General features: G+C 50.5%; 1 protein-coding gene across 2 annotated transcripts in view; it reads left to right on the top strand.

Annotated features, from left to right (window-relative positions):
- The window catches only part of MAP4K2 (mitogen-activated protein kinase kinase kinase kinase 2), a 58,591-nt gene that overhangs the window by 13,834 nt on the left and 30,592 nt on the right, over positions 1-14,165 (top strand). For both annotated transcript variants that reach the window (XM_033174461.1, XM_033174460.1), the window contains exons 2-4: positions 9,304-9,361; positions 11,113-11,203; positions 12,222-12,286. In XM_033174461.1, coding sequence (XP_033030352.1) covers positions 9,304-9,361; positions 11,113-11,203; positions 12,222-12,286 — 214 coding nt within the window. The remainder of the gene's footprint in view (positions 1-9,303; positions 9,362-11,112; positions 11,204-12,221; positions 12,287-14,165) is intronic.

Below are 14,165 nucleotides of genomic sequence, written 5' to 3'. Positions count from 1 at the left end.
TTAACAAAAAGTCGCCGTGTAGGAGGGGCGGCTTCGTTTGGGATAGAATATAGAGAAAGACATAGATAAAGAGCCCCCCAGGACCGTTCTGGGCATCCTCCGACGGAACGTCCTGGGAGCAGGAAAGGAGGAAAAAGCAACTGTCGTGGCTTATCCCAGTCAACCCACCACCCTCTGTGTCTAGTCTTTCACCATACTCACGTCCGAAGAACGTCCCCTGTCGATCCCGGGATCCTTGTCAGCCGGCTAGACCTTGCCTTTGCTCCCCTGTCCTGGGCCTCAGGTAACAGTTGATTACCGCCCGGGAAAAAGGGAAGGGAGGAAAAGGGAAGATCCCGGGCAATTTGCCCAGTGGCGCCCGATCTCCCTCAGCACCCCCTCACCTCTTCACAGGAGAACCAAGAGTCCCTTCGTGGTCGCCATCTGACAAAGGAAAAGGTCCAATATAGGGTCCACTTGGACAAAACAACGAGGCACAGGCTAGGAGATGGAGCAAAACAGCAGCCAGTAGGCTTGGCCTTTATTGAAAGAAAATACGGTCGCGACCGGTCCTCCACCCACCCAAGAGAAGCAAAATGGAAGGCCCCGAGCAGGGGGGGCACTTTCCTTATATTACCTACCCCATCACCAAGGTACGCCCCTAGAAACGTAATTTTAATATTCACAAGACGGGAGGGGTTGAGAGGAGGTTACAGTAAAATTTACATAGGGGAAAAACAAGTTTGCATATCAGGAAGGATGGCAGGAACCGGTGAATGGATCTAGGGTGGGTGTAATACACATTGAAGGTTTCTTCTGCGTCAGGACAATAGAAAGCTCCTAGGAGGATGTCTGCTGCCATGGTAGCTGATGGATGGGTGCTTGACTGGATTATCGGGAGGGGTGTATCTCCTCCTGCGGACGTGACTCGCTGCTTCGGGGATTATGAAAGCCACTGAGTGGAGAGTCCAAAAATTATGCAGTATCGAAATAATATACTTCTGATGATCGGAGGATGGCGGGGACCGAGGGGTTAGAAAGGTTATTTTACAAGGAGCAAATAGACACCCGAACCAGGCAAATCGGACACTGCGTTCAGGAGTTGTGGATTTTTACAATAATAAATATTTCGAGCTGTCAAAATTGGCCACCCAGCGTCTAAATTGTCCATTTGATACATTGTTGCAAGTTATAATTAATAGTTTCCCCAACTGGTTACATTTTGGTTTCGATTCCATTGTTCTCCCAGCAGGGAGCCTGTCAAAACCCACTTAGTGTTCAGTCAAGCGTGAAGGTGATGATTGAATCATAGTAGCTGGTCTGAACGTTCCATTTTGCAGGCTGAGCTGAATGCATGCTCCTGATTGGTGGGTTGTATGTTCATTGAAGAAAATGGCGTGTAGGAGAAGCGATTTTGACAGCAGCGCTTCTCGGGGCTAATTTCGGGGTGCAGATCGGGACTTTTGGGGAAACCCTTTATCGCGAGGGCTTGTGTAGGTGCTTGTGCGACTTGTGAGGGGGAAAATTCTGCAACACCCCAAAGAGCCTTTTAAGATCACAAGGGTCCCTTTAGAAACATGGCTTCCCGCCTCTCTTCCCGATGGCTGGTGGCTTTTTTTGCCACCTGTTTTGTGAGGAGGAAGCTGCCTTTGTCCAAGAGAGAGGGGGTCACCCTGTCTCTTTCCTCCCCGGCTTGTCACGAGGATTTTGCGCCACTCCCTTTCTGCTAGGGGAGCCCAGCTCAGCCAAGATGGCAGGAAGTTGCCTCACTGCCAGGCAGGATGATTAAAAGGACTGAGCTCCTTCTGAAAAAGGGGGCTCTGGTGGGCATGCTCTTCTTGCCCTTTGACCTCCAGCCCTTGGCTCCTTAAATGGCTGTGGTTATTCAGTGTCAAGACATATGCACTCTGCACATGGTCAGGAACCAGCTGGGCCTTGCTTAATAGAACTCTGTAATTATTCTAGCAGGGGCTTAAAAAGCTGGTATTGTAATGATTAAAGGGACCTTGTAAAAATATACGGACTGCTTATATCTTCTGCAAATCGAAAGATCAGTCCGAGTGGCAGAAACAAGAGATGGGGCCTTCCATACAGGTGTCATCGTGGCCTAATTTGTTTCGCTCCCACCAGTAAAGATATCCTTAAAAGGTTTATAGCCCTGTTGGTGTGATCCTGTTCTAGTTAATTATGGAGTGTGGCTGGGGAATTGTTTTGGGGTGCTGTTTTCAATGGTGATCCTTCTTGGAACACACTATTATATTTGATTATTGTTTTACACACACAGATCTTCAACCAGGCCTCACTGTTTGGCGTCATGACCGTGACAATGAGAATTTGGAAAACTGGGGTGGACGAGGGGGGAGGATTTCCTGTGAATTCTGCGTGGAAGAACAAAGCTGTGTTAGGGAAAAATTCCAGCCACCACCTTCCCCCACCGCGCAGCCTCCTCGCGGGACTCCCGCGCTGCCAAATGCGGGACCTGGAAGCCTCTTTTCTTCCTTTCCCCCCCCCCGACGATGAGCGGGTACCCCTTCACATAAGTCGCACAAGCACCACACAAGCCCTCGCGATAAAGGGCATCCCCAAAATGTTCCGATCTGCGCCCCGAAAACCCTCCGAGAAGCCTCCTGTCAAGCGCTCCTCGTATCGTCCATTTTCTCAATGAACGGCAAGCCGGCCAATCAGGAGCATGCATTCAGCTCAGCCTGCAAAATGGAACGTTCAGGTCAGCTACTATGATTCAATCATCACCTTCACGCTTGACTGAACACTAAGTGGGTTTTGACAGGCTCCCTGCTGGGAGAACAATGGAATCGAAACTAAAATGTAACCAGTTGAGGAAACTATTAATTATAACTTGCAACAATGTATCAAATGGACAATTTAGACGCTGGGTGGCCCCATTTTGACAGCTCGAAATATTTATTATTGTAAAAATCCACAACTCCTGAACGCAGTGTCCGATTTGCCTGGTTCGGGTGTCTATTTGCTCCTTGTAAAATAACCTTTCTAACCCCTCGGTCCCCGCCATCCTCCGATCATCGGAAGTATATTATTTCGATACTGCATAATTTTTGGACTCTCCACTCAGTGGCTTTCATAATCCCCTAAGCAGCGAGTCACGTCCGCAGGAGGAGATCCCCCCTCCCAATAATCCAGTCAAGCACCCATCCATCAGCTACCATGGCAGCAGACATCCTCCTAGGAGCTTTCTATTGTCCCGACGCAGAAGAAACCTTCAATGTGTATTGCACCCACCCTGGATCCATTCACCGGTTCCTGCCATCCTTCCTGATATGCAAAACTTGTTTTTCCCCTATGTAAATTTTACTGTAACCTCCTCTCTCCCCTCCCATCTCTGACGTTTCTGTGATGTATTGCGCTATGTATTCTGGGCTATCGCGGGAACTTTTAAAAGTCCAGGACACCCTTTGTTCGGGGTTCGGATCCTCCTGAACCTTGTTGCGCAATAAACTCCTTTGCTTTTGCTCCAATCTCCGGCTGGTCTCCATTGCCTCCGCAGCGAACCACGGGCTTCCTCCGTAGGACCGGGAGCTGAGCCTTCTCGACCCGGTAATTTCCGTAACAGTCTTGGTGCCGAAACCCGGGACCTGCGTTCTCCCGTGGTGGCTGGGGACCCCCACCGAGCCTTCAGCCGGCAACGGGACCCTTTTCTCCCGTGGAGACTCGACGGATCCCTGGCCATCCTCCGGGCGGTAATTGCAGGTCTCAAGGGGAGCCAACCGGGGAGCAAAGGCAAAGTTCAGCCGGCTTCGTCTCCAACGATCCAGCGGATCGCGGTGGAAGACGCGTAAGTATAAATCCAGTGCACTGGTGATTGGGGGGAGGGGGGAGGTAAGCCTGGCAACCGCAATCTACTGCTCTCTTGCCTATCATTTCTTGCCTGTCTCTCAGTCTGTCCCGTGGACTGCTGCTCAACTCGAAAGGGGAGTCCTGAGCTCTATCTCTTTTTCTCCAATACCCAGTCAGCCGCCCCGTTAGCTGGTCTAATGAACGCAAGGGACTGGGCTCTTTTCTACTTTGCCAGCTGCCAAGGGGCAAAGGACTTCTCTGCACTATCCTAAACCTCAGCCGCCCCGGTCGGGCCATGTAAAACACGCTGGTCGTGCGTGAGCCCGCTTCCGAACGCAAGGGAGGTTTTTCCGGACCGTTTAACTCTATTTAAAGGGCTGCCCGATCTGGCACTGCAGTGGCAGGCGTCCAGTAGGGTTCCCTTCCTTAGCTGTTAACGATAGGCAGGAGGTTGCCAGGTGGGGGGTACCCTGTAATGGGTGGAAATGGGGGTTGAGAAGTAGGAATAGATGAGAAGAAACGGAAGAGAAAGGAAGAGGAAAAGGGAGCTCCAGAAAAAGGAAAGGAAGAGGTAGTTTAGAGTAGATCCCCCTGGTCAGCCGCCCCGCTAGCCGAACTAGTGAACGCAAGGGACCAGGCTAGATTATTGGAACGTCGTGTACTGTATTTTGCTTATGTTAAGAAACCCCCCTGTCCCACTCCCTTAGCAAGAAAACCTGACTTACTAAGATACCTCTCCCATTCCTCCTTTCCAAAACCCCAGGTTCCTCTTAAAACCAAGGAACAATGGGCGCCAAGGCTTCGAAGCCCAGTCGTACTTCCGCTGGGAGGAAGGCTTCTTGCAAGCCTTCTATAGCCCAGCCGGAACCCGACTCCCCCCTCGAGTTTGTACTAGATCACTGGAAAGAGATTCCGGGCTCAGAAATATTATCCAGGCAGAAGTTGCAAGAACTCTGCGGAAACACCTGGCCCTCTTTTACTGATAAAATGACATCTGAACTCCGCTGGCCACCGGAGGGATCCTTCAACCAGGATCGTTTGAATGCTCTAAAGAAGCACTTACTAGAGGAAAGACCCCGCCAATTGGACTACCTAAAAGCTTTTGAGGTCGTATATCAAATCCTCACTACTCTGAAGGATTCCCCGGCTCTCCAGATGCCTATGATAAAACCTCCTAAGAAAGCCTCTAGGAAACCCAAGGGAGGTCCTGCACCGCCCCCTTATGAGGATCCATCGGACGATGATTCTATGGATCAGGCCATGGCGCTATACTATAATAGACCCAGACAAGCACCCACAGCTCCCCCTGCACAGAATGATGTCCCTGGGCAAAATAATCTCCCGGGACCTGAAAATGATGCAGACCCGAACAATCAGGCAGGAGCTCAAGGCGGGCAGCTAATAGTCCAGCCCATGGACCAGGAAGAGATAGCCACAGTATCCAACGACCAAATGGAACCTGACCCGGTCTTAACGCCAGTCAGTGACCACGCTGCTTATACTCTGTCGCCCCACTCCAATCTTCTTGAGAACGTGGAGGGCATGACCACCCGCTCTATGGTGCAGACTGCTAAGGACCTTGCCATCCGCATCCAGGGTGCCTTTTCGCCATCTGCTTCCCGGCAGCCAGTAAAAGGAAAGGCTAAAGGGAATGGGGGAATCAATCACCAGGCGACCTCCTACCAGATGCCCCTACGTGCCTTCCCCATCCCTCCTGCAACTCCGGATGGGGCCCCACGGATGATTTACACCCACCAGCCCTTCCGGACTGCAGACTTAGTAAACTGGGCAAACGTGATGCCCTCTTTGAGGGATGACCCTGACAAGTGTCACCGGCAAATCGCTACAATCTTCTCTTCCCATCACCCTTCTTGGACGGATGTCCACGTACTCTTAAATGCCCTATTCAATGAGGCTGAGAAGGCTGACATTCTCAGTAAGGCTGAAGAAGCCCTAAACCAGGAAAACTACCAAGAAGGAAGACCTCAAGGGGTGGAGGCCCTGACACCTAGGGATCTCCGTATTGAACCCAACCCTGCTTGGGACTTCAATACCCCAAATGGCGTCTGGTGTCTGAACCTGTTTAAAAAGGCCATCTTAGACGGCATTAAAGCTTCAGGGCAGCGCTCCATAAACTGGACTAAAGTTCAGACTGTGATCCAGGGTCCCAATGAACACCCGTCGGACTATTATTCTAGGTTGGTGGCGGCTATTAAAACCTGGGGCGGAATAGACCCCGAGAATCCGCACCATGATATAATAGTAAAAGGCTTTTTTAAAGACCAAGCAACGCCAGATATAAGGAAAGCCTTAAATCTCCTAGTTGGCTACGATGGGAAAACTTTTAGCGAAATACTGTCCATCGCCAAGTCCGTCTTTAACAACCGGGACGAAAAGAAAAGGATGGACACCAGGGCAGGGGAGGAGGCAGTGCTTGCCCTCAGTATGGAAACCCCTTACTTCCCAGCTCCAGGGTTCCCGGCCAGGGGAGGAGGCAGGGGGCGAGGAAGAGGGGAAGGATTGAATGCAAGCCCATCCATGCCACGACCCTGGGGCCCATCCACTGGCCTTTGTCACCTGTGTTTTCAACCAGGGCACCTAAGACGAAACTGCCCATATTTATACCCGGGGAGCCCATGGGTTGGAACCAACTCCTACCCATTCCCCGGAGGAAACTCACCATACTCCACCTTTCCTTCGCACCCCCCTTGGGCCCAGGGTTATGAGAACCAGCAAATGGTGCCACCTCATCCCCAAGGGAATTGGCCACCCCAAGGCACCCAGGTCTCGGTGGCCCAACCAACCGCAGAGTCACACCCTCCAAATCCTTTCCGTGCCCCTCTGCCAGCTCAAACTGACCCGCAATTCGTTCAAGCCCCTCCTTCCGACTTGAGAACATAAGGAGAGCCCCAACAGGACCTTGAAGCCCTTCCCCTTTGGACTGCGCTCAATTCCCACCCCTCGTATACCCGGGGGTACAGCCCACCGTACCCCAGCACCGCACCCCAGCATCGCACCCCAGTTCCTGTTCACCGCACCCCAGCATCGCACCCCAGTTCCTGGTCGTCGTACCCCAGTTCCTGCTCGTCGCACCCCAGTTCCTGCTCGTCGCACCCCGGTTCCTGCTCGTCGCACCCCGGTTCCTGCTCGTCGCACCCCAGTTCCTGCTTGTCGCACCCCAGTTCCTGTTCGTCGCACCCCAGTTCCTGCTCGTCGCACCCCAGTTCCTGCTCGTCGCACCCCAGTTCCTGCTCGTCGCACCCCAGTTCCTGCTCGTCGCACCCCAGTTCCTGTTCGTTGTACCCCAGATCCTGTCTACCGCGCCCCAGTCCCTGTGTCACCGTTCCCAAGTCTTCAGGCATCGTTCCTGCTTGTGTTTTTGGACTTGCCGCTATTGACAGCTTTTGACAGCTGTTTGACAGCTCTCCGTGTTTTTGGACTTGCCGCTATTGACAGCTTTTGACAGTTGTTTGACAGCTCTCCGTGTTTTGGACTTGCCGCTATTGACAGCTTTTGACAGCTTTTTGACAGCTCTCCGTGTTTTTGGACTTGCCGCTATTGACAGCTTTTGACAGCCTTTTGACAGTTCTCCACATTTTCGGACTTACCGCTTTGACAGCTTGCCCTATTCTGACTGCTTGCCGTTTGACAGCCTTTTGACAGTTCACCACATTTTCGGACTTACCACTTTGACAGCTTGCCCTATTCTGACTGCTTGCCGTTTGACAGCCTTTTGACAGATCACCACATTTTCGGACTCACCACTTTGACAGCTTGCCTTGGTCTACCTGCTTACCGTTTGACAGCTGTTTGACAGCTATTTGACAGCACATCCTGTCTCCTCGTTGGCCACCTTTGACAGTTCACCAGTGTGACTACCTGCTACTTTGACAGCCGTGTGACAGCTCATCATACTCTCCGATCAGCTGGCTTTTGACAACCCACCGTGCCTGCACCCGATGTTGGCATCTAACCATGACCGGCCCGCTCTCCCTGAATACGACCAGCCGAGGCGCGTGGGGAAGGTGAGTACCAAGTCTCGAAGGTGTAGGTGTGGAGAAAAGGATTTGTGGTTCTGCGAACCAGATACAAATCTTATCTCCAAATGCGGGACTGTTAGGGAAAAATTCCAGCCACCACCTTCCCCCACCGCGCAGCCTCCTCGCGGGACTCCCGCGCTGCCAAATGCGGGACCTGGAAGCCTCTTTTCTTCCTTTCCCCCCCCCCCGACGATGAGCGGGTACCCCTTCACATAAGTCGCACAAGCACCACACAAGCCCTCGCGATAAAGGGCATCCCCAAAATGTTCCGATCTGCGCCCCGAAAACCCTCCGAGAAGCCTCCTGTCAAGCGCTCCTCGTATCGTCCATTTTCTCAATGAACGGCAAGCCGGCCAATCAGGAGCATGCATTCAGCTCAGCCTGCAAAATGGAACGTTCAGGTCAGCTACTATGATTCAATCATCACCTTCACGCTTGACTGAACACTAAGTGGGTTTTGACAGGCTCCCTGCTGGGAGAACAATGGAATCGAAACTAAAATGTAACCAGTTGAGGAAACTATTAATTATAACTTGCAACAATGTATCAAATGGACAATTTAGACGCTGGGTGGCCCCATTTTGACAGCTCGAAATATTTATTATTGTAAAAATCCACAACTCCTGAACGCAGTGTCCGATTTGCCTGGTTCGGGTGTCTATTTGCTCCTTGTAAAATAACCTTTCTAACCCCTCGGTCCCCGCCATCCTCCGATCATCGGAAGTATATTATTTCGATACTGCATAATTTTTGGACTCTCCACTCAGTGGCTTTCATAATCCCCTAAGCAGCGAGTCACGTCCGCAGGAGGAGATCCCCCCTCCCAATAATCCAGTCAAGCACCCATCCATCAGCTACCATGGCAGCAGACATCCTCCTAGGAGCTTTCTATTGTCCCGACGCAGAAGAAACCTTCAATGTGTATTGCACCCACCCTGGATCCATTCACCGGTTCCTGCCATCCTTCCTGATATGCAAAACTTGTTTTTCCCCTATGTAAATTTTACTGTAACCTCCTCTCTCCCCTCCCATCTCTGACGTTTCTGTGATGTATTGCGCTATGTATTCTGGGCTATCGCGGGAACTTTTAAAAGTCCAGGACACCCTTTGTTCGGGGTTCGGATCCTCCTGAACCTTGTTGCGCAATAAACTCCTTTGCTTTTGCTCCAATCTCCGGCTGGTCTCCATTGCCTCCGCAGCGAACCACGGGCTTCCTCCGTAGGACCGGGAGCTGAGCCTTCTCGACCCGGTAATTTCCGTAACAGCTGTTTGCGGGCTGGGGTGTCCCGCTTGTTCACACCAGGAGGTGCGCTAGTTGTGACACGTTTGTGTGCCAGGCCACTAACTAGCGCAGCAGTTGGTGGGTGGCTCAGGAATTGCCTGAGACTGTGGGCAAGGGCGGGTTCAGACCCTTCTTGGCGAATGGGGCTTTTTGGGTGATTAACCCCCCTCCTCTCCTTGCCCCCTGCAGGCCCGTGACACGGAGACTGGGGAACTGGCGGCCATTAAGATAGTGAAGCTTGATCCAGGTAAGCTGGGGTGGGGTGGGGTGGGGTGGCTGCTTCTTCAGCAAGGTGGATTTTGCAAGTCCTCTTTCAGAACTCGTTGGATGGTTCGGGAATTGTGCTGGGTCAGAGGCAGTGCGCAGGACTTAATAGAAAAATTGGGAAACAAAATAAAAAAAATTCCTTCCAGTAGCACCTTAGAGACCAACTCAGTTTGTTATTGATATGAGCTTTCGTGTGCATGCACACGAAATACCAATAACAATTGGTACCAATAACATACCAATAACAAACTGAGTTGGTCTCTAAGGTGCTAATGGAAGGAATTTTTTTTATTTTGTTTCGACTATGGCAGACCAACATGGCTACCTACCTGTAACTAGAAAAAATTGGGGTTGGCTTTTATTTTATTTTTTTAATAAGAATTTATTAAATTTTAACAATAAAAAACCCACAGAATACAACACACACTACAAAAAACTACAAAAAATACAAAAAAAACTTACACACAAACACTTATTTAACTATCCTTATCCTCTTTATAAGCATTATTTTGGGACCTCCTCACATCCTCTCTTCTGTGTTCATTTCTAATCTACTTTAGTAACTTTATGACAGTGTAAAATCTTCTTTCTCACAACTAATCTTAATCTTTACAAATTATGATCATCATATACCTATAATCTTGTTCCTAATAAAATAAGCCTTAGACAACTCTAACTTCTTATATCCTATCTTAACTTAACTTCACATTACTGTAGCCTTATATATCCTCTGATTCCAATTTCAAATATTCACATCATTTCAAATAATTTTTAAATTTCTTCCATTTCTCTTACACCGTTTCCCCCCCTCTGGTTTTGGAGTTTCATGGTCAGCTATTTTTATTTCCCCTTTAAATAATCTTTCTTCACCCCATACCTTTCCTGACCATTCTAACCCTTCCCTTTTTTCTTCCCATCCCCCACAGATCTCCCCCCAAAAGTCCTCTCTTTCCAGCTCCTGCGTCTTCTTTTGTTGTTTTCATCATGCCCAGTTCTGGTAAAATTGGGGTTGGCTTTTAAACGCCACTTTCTGTCAAGAGTCTTTTTGTCCCCTGAGTCCATTATTGGTCCCAGAAGAATTGATGGAGGAAGGATCCAATTTTCCTGTTGCAACAGAAGTCCCTCCCCGTTTTGTTAGGAGGTGACGCCCCAGAACAAAGGTGTGTGAGAACTTTTGAAGACTTTAGAAACTGCCCAGCCCCTTAGCCAAGGACCACCCAGAAGCATCATACAGGTGTCACAGAAAGAGGCGGTCCACAACAGAAATTTGGGGGACGTAGCATGTCTCCTGTCTGTCAAGATACCTGATAATGTTTTACCCCAGCCCACAAATACAGGTACAAGATCCAAATTAACATATAACATTTAAAAACAATTTAAAACAACCCCACCCACCAGGTAAAGCAAGAACCATTAAACACACCTAGCAGTACGTCTAGTTGTGTTACAGCAGGATGCTTATTAAAAGAGACATTTAATATACCCGCCATTTAAAAAAAGGTGTTAAAATGACACCTTAACATGCTTTTATTCATTTATTTTTAAATCGGACGTTACCTACCTGTAATGTCTGAAACAGAGGTGCTGGTAGCCAGCTCCCCAGGTGTGCCACGCACTCCACGTGGATTTTTAGAACACTTTTGGAATTTGAAACTGTCGGATAAAGGGCGGTAGTGACAGAGACGCTTTTTTGGAGCAAAGGAAACGGTTTGTCCTGCTTCCTCTCCTCAGGGGACGACATCGGATCCATCCAGCAGGAGATCACCACGCTCCGGGATTGCCGCCACCCCAACGTGGTGGCCTATTTCGGCAGCTACCTCAGGTGAGAGGCTCGGGCCCTTTGGAAAAAGGAAGTGGAGCCAGGAGGGCAAGGCGGTTGAGGTGTAGTGATATGGTTGCGAAAGCGTAGTCAGAATTGTGGGGTGGCAGGTTTGACGCTTGACACTTGTTATTCAGACTTGGTGGGATGGGCTTGCCGTCTCTCCATATGGGGAATGCACCTGGCTGTGGAGGACTTTATTTTTCCTATCAAGGGCCGTCAGAGGCAGAAAAACCAACCACGTATTTTATAGGATATGCTTGAGATGAAATTAAGCAGAAGGAAGCATCTTGGGCCCTCAGAGTGTAGAAATTGAACTCATCCAGAATTCCTTGCCCAAAGAGGACAAGAATTCCTTGCCTTATGAGGAACGGCTTAGGGAGCTGGGTATGTTTAGCCTGGAGAAGAGAAGGTTAAGGGGTGATATGATAGCCATGTTCAAATATATAAAAGGATGTCATATAGAGGAGGGTGAAAGGTTGTTTTCTGCTGCTCCAGAGAAGCGGACACGGGGCAATGGATTCAAACTACAAGAAAGAAGATTCCACCTAAACATTAGGAAGAACTTCCTGACAGTGAGAGCTGTTCAGCAGTGGAATTTGCTACCAAGGAGTGTGGTGGAGTCTCCTTCTTTGGAGGTCTTTAAGCGGAGGCTTGACAGCCATCTGTCAGGAATGCTTTGATGGTGTTTCCTGCTTGGCAGGGGGTTGGACTGGATGGCCCTTGTGGTCTCTTCCAACTCTATGATTCTGTGATTCTAAGAGAAATATTTCAGGCCTCGTGGATGGAATTAGCTGGCTCTGTGGTGACATTTCCTTTTTGTGTGTGTCTTGGGAATGGATGCTTATGGGATCTAAGTGGGATATTCCGGGGGAGCCCTTCAGGAGATCAGTTTTCTTGTTGCCTCGGGGCAAGATATTCCTTTGGGTGCCCCTTCAAAGGGTGGCAGGTGGGAGAAAAAGGGACTGCTTTGGGAGCTGGGGAAGGGCCATTCCCACAAGCTTCTTTCTTCTCCCTTTAGGAATGAGCGCCTGTGGATCTGTATGGAATACTGTGGAGGGGGATCCCTTCAGGAGATCTACCACAGTGAGTTTCTACCTGCTTTGCTCCATGGTCCTCCTCTGAACTGGAGATGCCAGCAAGGCTTAAACGTGGGACCTTCTGCATGCAGAGCAGATGTTCTTGCTGCTGATATCTGGCCCGTCCCAGACTTGCAGAACGGGAGATGGACTGAAGGAAGGAAGGACACTGGCGAGACACACGGCCTGTGCATTTTGTCTTTCTCCATCTTTCTTTTCCACACTTAGATGCCCCTCCCTTCGGACTCTCCCCCTCCCCCAACTTTTATTGTGTTCTTTGAAAGAGAGAGAGTTTAGCACCACCACCCCAAAGAAGGGTCCTTGCTCAGTGACTGAGCACCAGCTTTGCTCGCAGAATGCCCCAGGATGAATCCCCAGCAGCGTCTCTAGGGAGGGCTGGCAAAGCAGCCAGTCTGTAGCCCCAGGGATTGGAGAAACTGTCAATCTGTGGGCTGTACCTCGACCGCTCCCTCTCCCGAATGGCGGCCCTCCCTGGCCACGCCCCTTGCCCCCCCCCGCCCCTCTGCACCTTCCTCGGTGACTTTGGAGGCAGGGGAGTGTGTGCATGTGGCCCCTGGAAGGCTGCTTAGGAGGGAATGTGGCCCTCAGGTTGAAAAAAGGCTCCCTGCACCTGGTGTGGACAATATCGTGCTCACAGTGTGGGTGTATTCCTGGAGCTTCACTGCTGGGAAAAATGAGTTGCATCCAGCACAGTTTTACGTGTTGAAACGGACAGACCCAAGTTGGTCATTCATTTCAACAGATCTACTCTGGGAAGAGCTGACGTTGGAGCCAGCCCACCGTTTTTTTTGCGCAACTCTCTGGCTGGGCATGAGGACCCAAGTCAACCAGAGGCTCAGGGTGTCCCTCGACACTCCTCTTCTTTCATTTTCCTTGCTCCCCCCCCAAAAAAAACCACCCCCTGTGTCTTCACCCAGAGTGCATGGGGAGGTTTAACTCTTTCCTCCCCTGCTCCTCTCCCCCTGATAAAAATCAGCCCCCCTGCCGTAAGGTCCAGAAGGAGAACTCCTAGAGGTGTTGGTGTCTGCATTAGCGTCCAGTTTGTACCTCGGAAACCGGTCTCTGCTCCCCTTCCCCCCTGCTTTCTATTCTGCCTGCCTTTGTTGTCATCGCAGACATGAGGAGAACACAAACACACACACACACCCCTTGACAAAATAGGAACCCATCCTGCTGCCAGTCTGTCTGTTGTAATCGGTACTTTGCTTCTGGTGGGTTTTACTTCCCCTTTTGGCTCCCTGCAGTTGGTTTACTTACAAGGTGGGAGGGGAGCCTCTGCTTAGCCTCCCGTCTCCACGTCCAGCAGAATTTTTAAGAGATGGCATGAAGTGTGGAAAGAAGCTCCTGGTGGCCGATGTGAAGCACAATGGCTCTGCTAGGCCTTCCCAGGAGGTTTGGTTCTGAGGAGATTCTGAGAGGAAGTGGGGCCTAGGAAAACAATTAACGCGGTGGGGGGGGGGAAAGATGAACAGACAGACAAAATAGCACCTGCTTCCTCCCCTCTCGGAGGAGGGCTCTGTGGACTGTTTATTTCATGGGGTTGGCGGCAGGCATTCTTACCCTTCATCCTGCAAGAGTTTAAACCGAAGATGCCAGCCCCACCCCCACGCACTCTGGGGCCTAACCACTAACCAGACCTCTCCCAGGTCCTGAAGGCAGAGAGTGGTGAGCCCTGCAGGTCTGTCGCTTGAGACGGCTCATGAAAGTAAGCCAAGCCGCGTGTTGCAGAGGCAGAAGCCAAAGCAGGCAAGGCCATAAGCCCATCTCTCCTAAGCAGGGCTGTGTATTGAGGAGCATCTCTGCGCCCCCCCCACCCCCCACCCCGGAGTCAAAACAGCCATCTCCCTCATTCCCAGACACAATTC

Source organism: Lacerta agilis, chromosome 17 (genome assembly GCF_009819535.1).
Source record: "Lacerta agilis isolate rLacAgi1 chromosome 17, rLacAgi1.pri, whole genome shotgun sequence".
Lineage (NCBI taxonomy): Eukaryota > Metazoa > Chordata > Lepidosauria > Squamata > Lacertidae > Lacerta > Lacerta agilis.
This window is presented reverse-complemented; position numbering and strand designations above follow the sequence as displayed.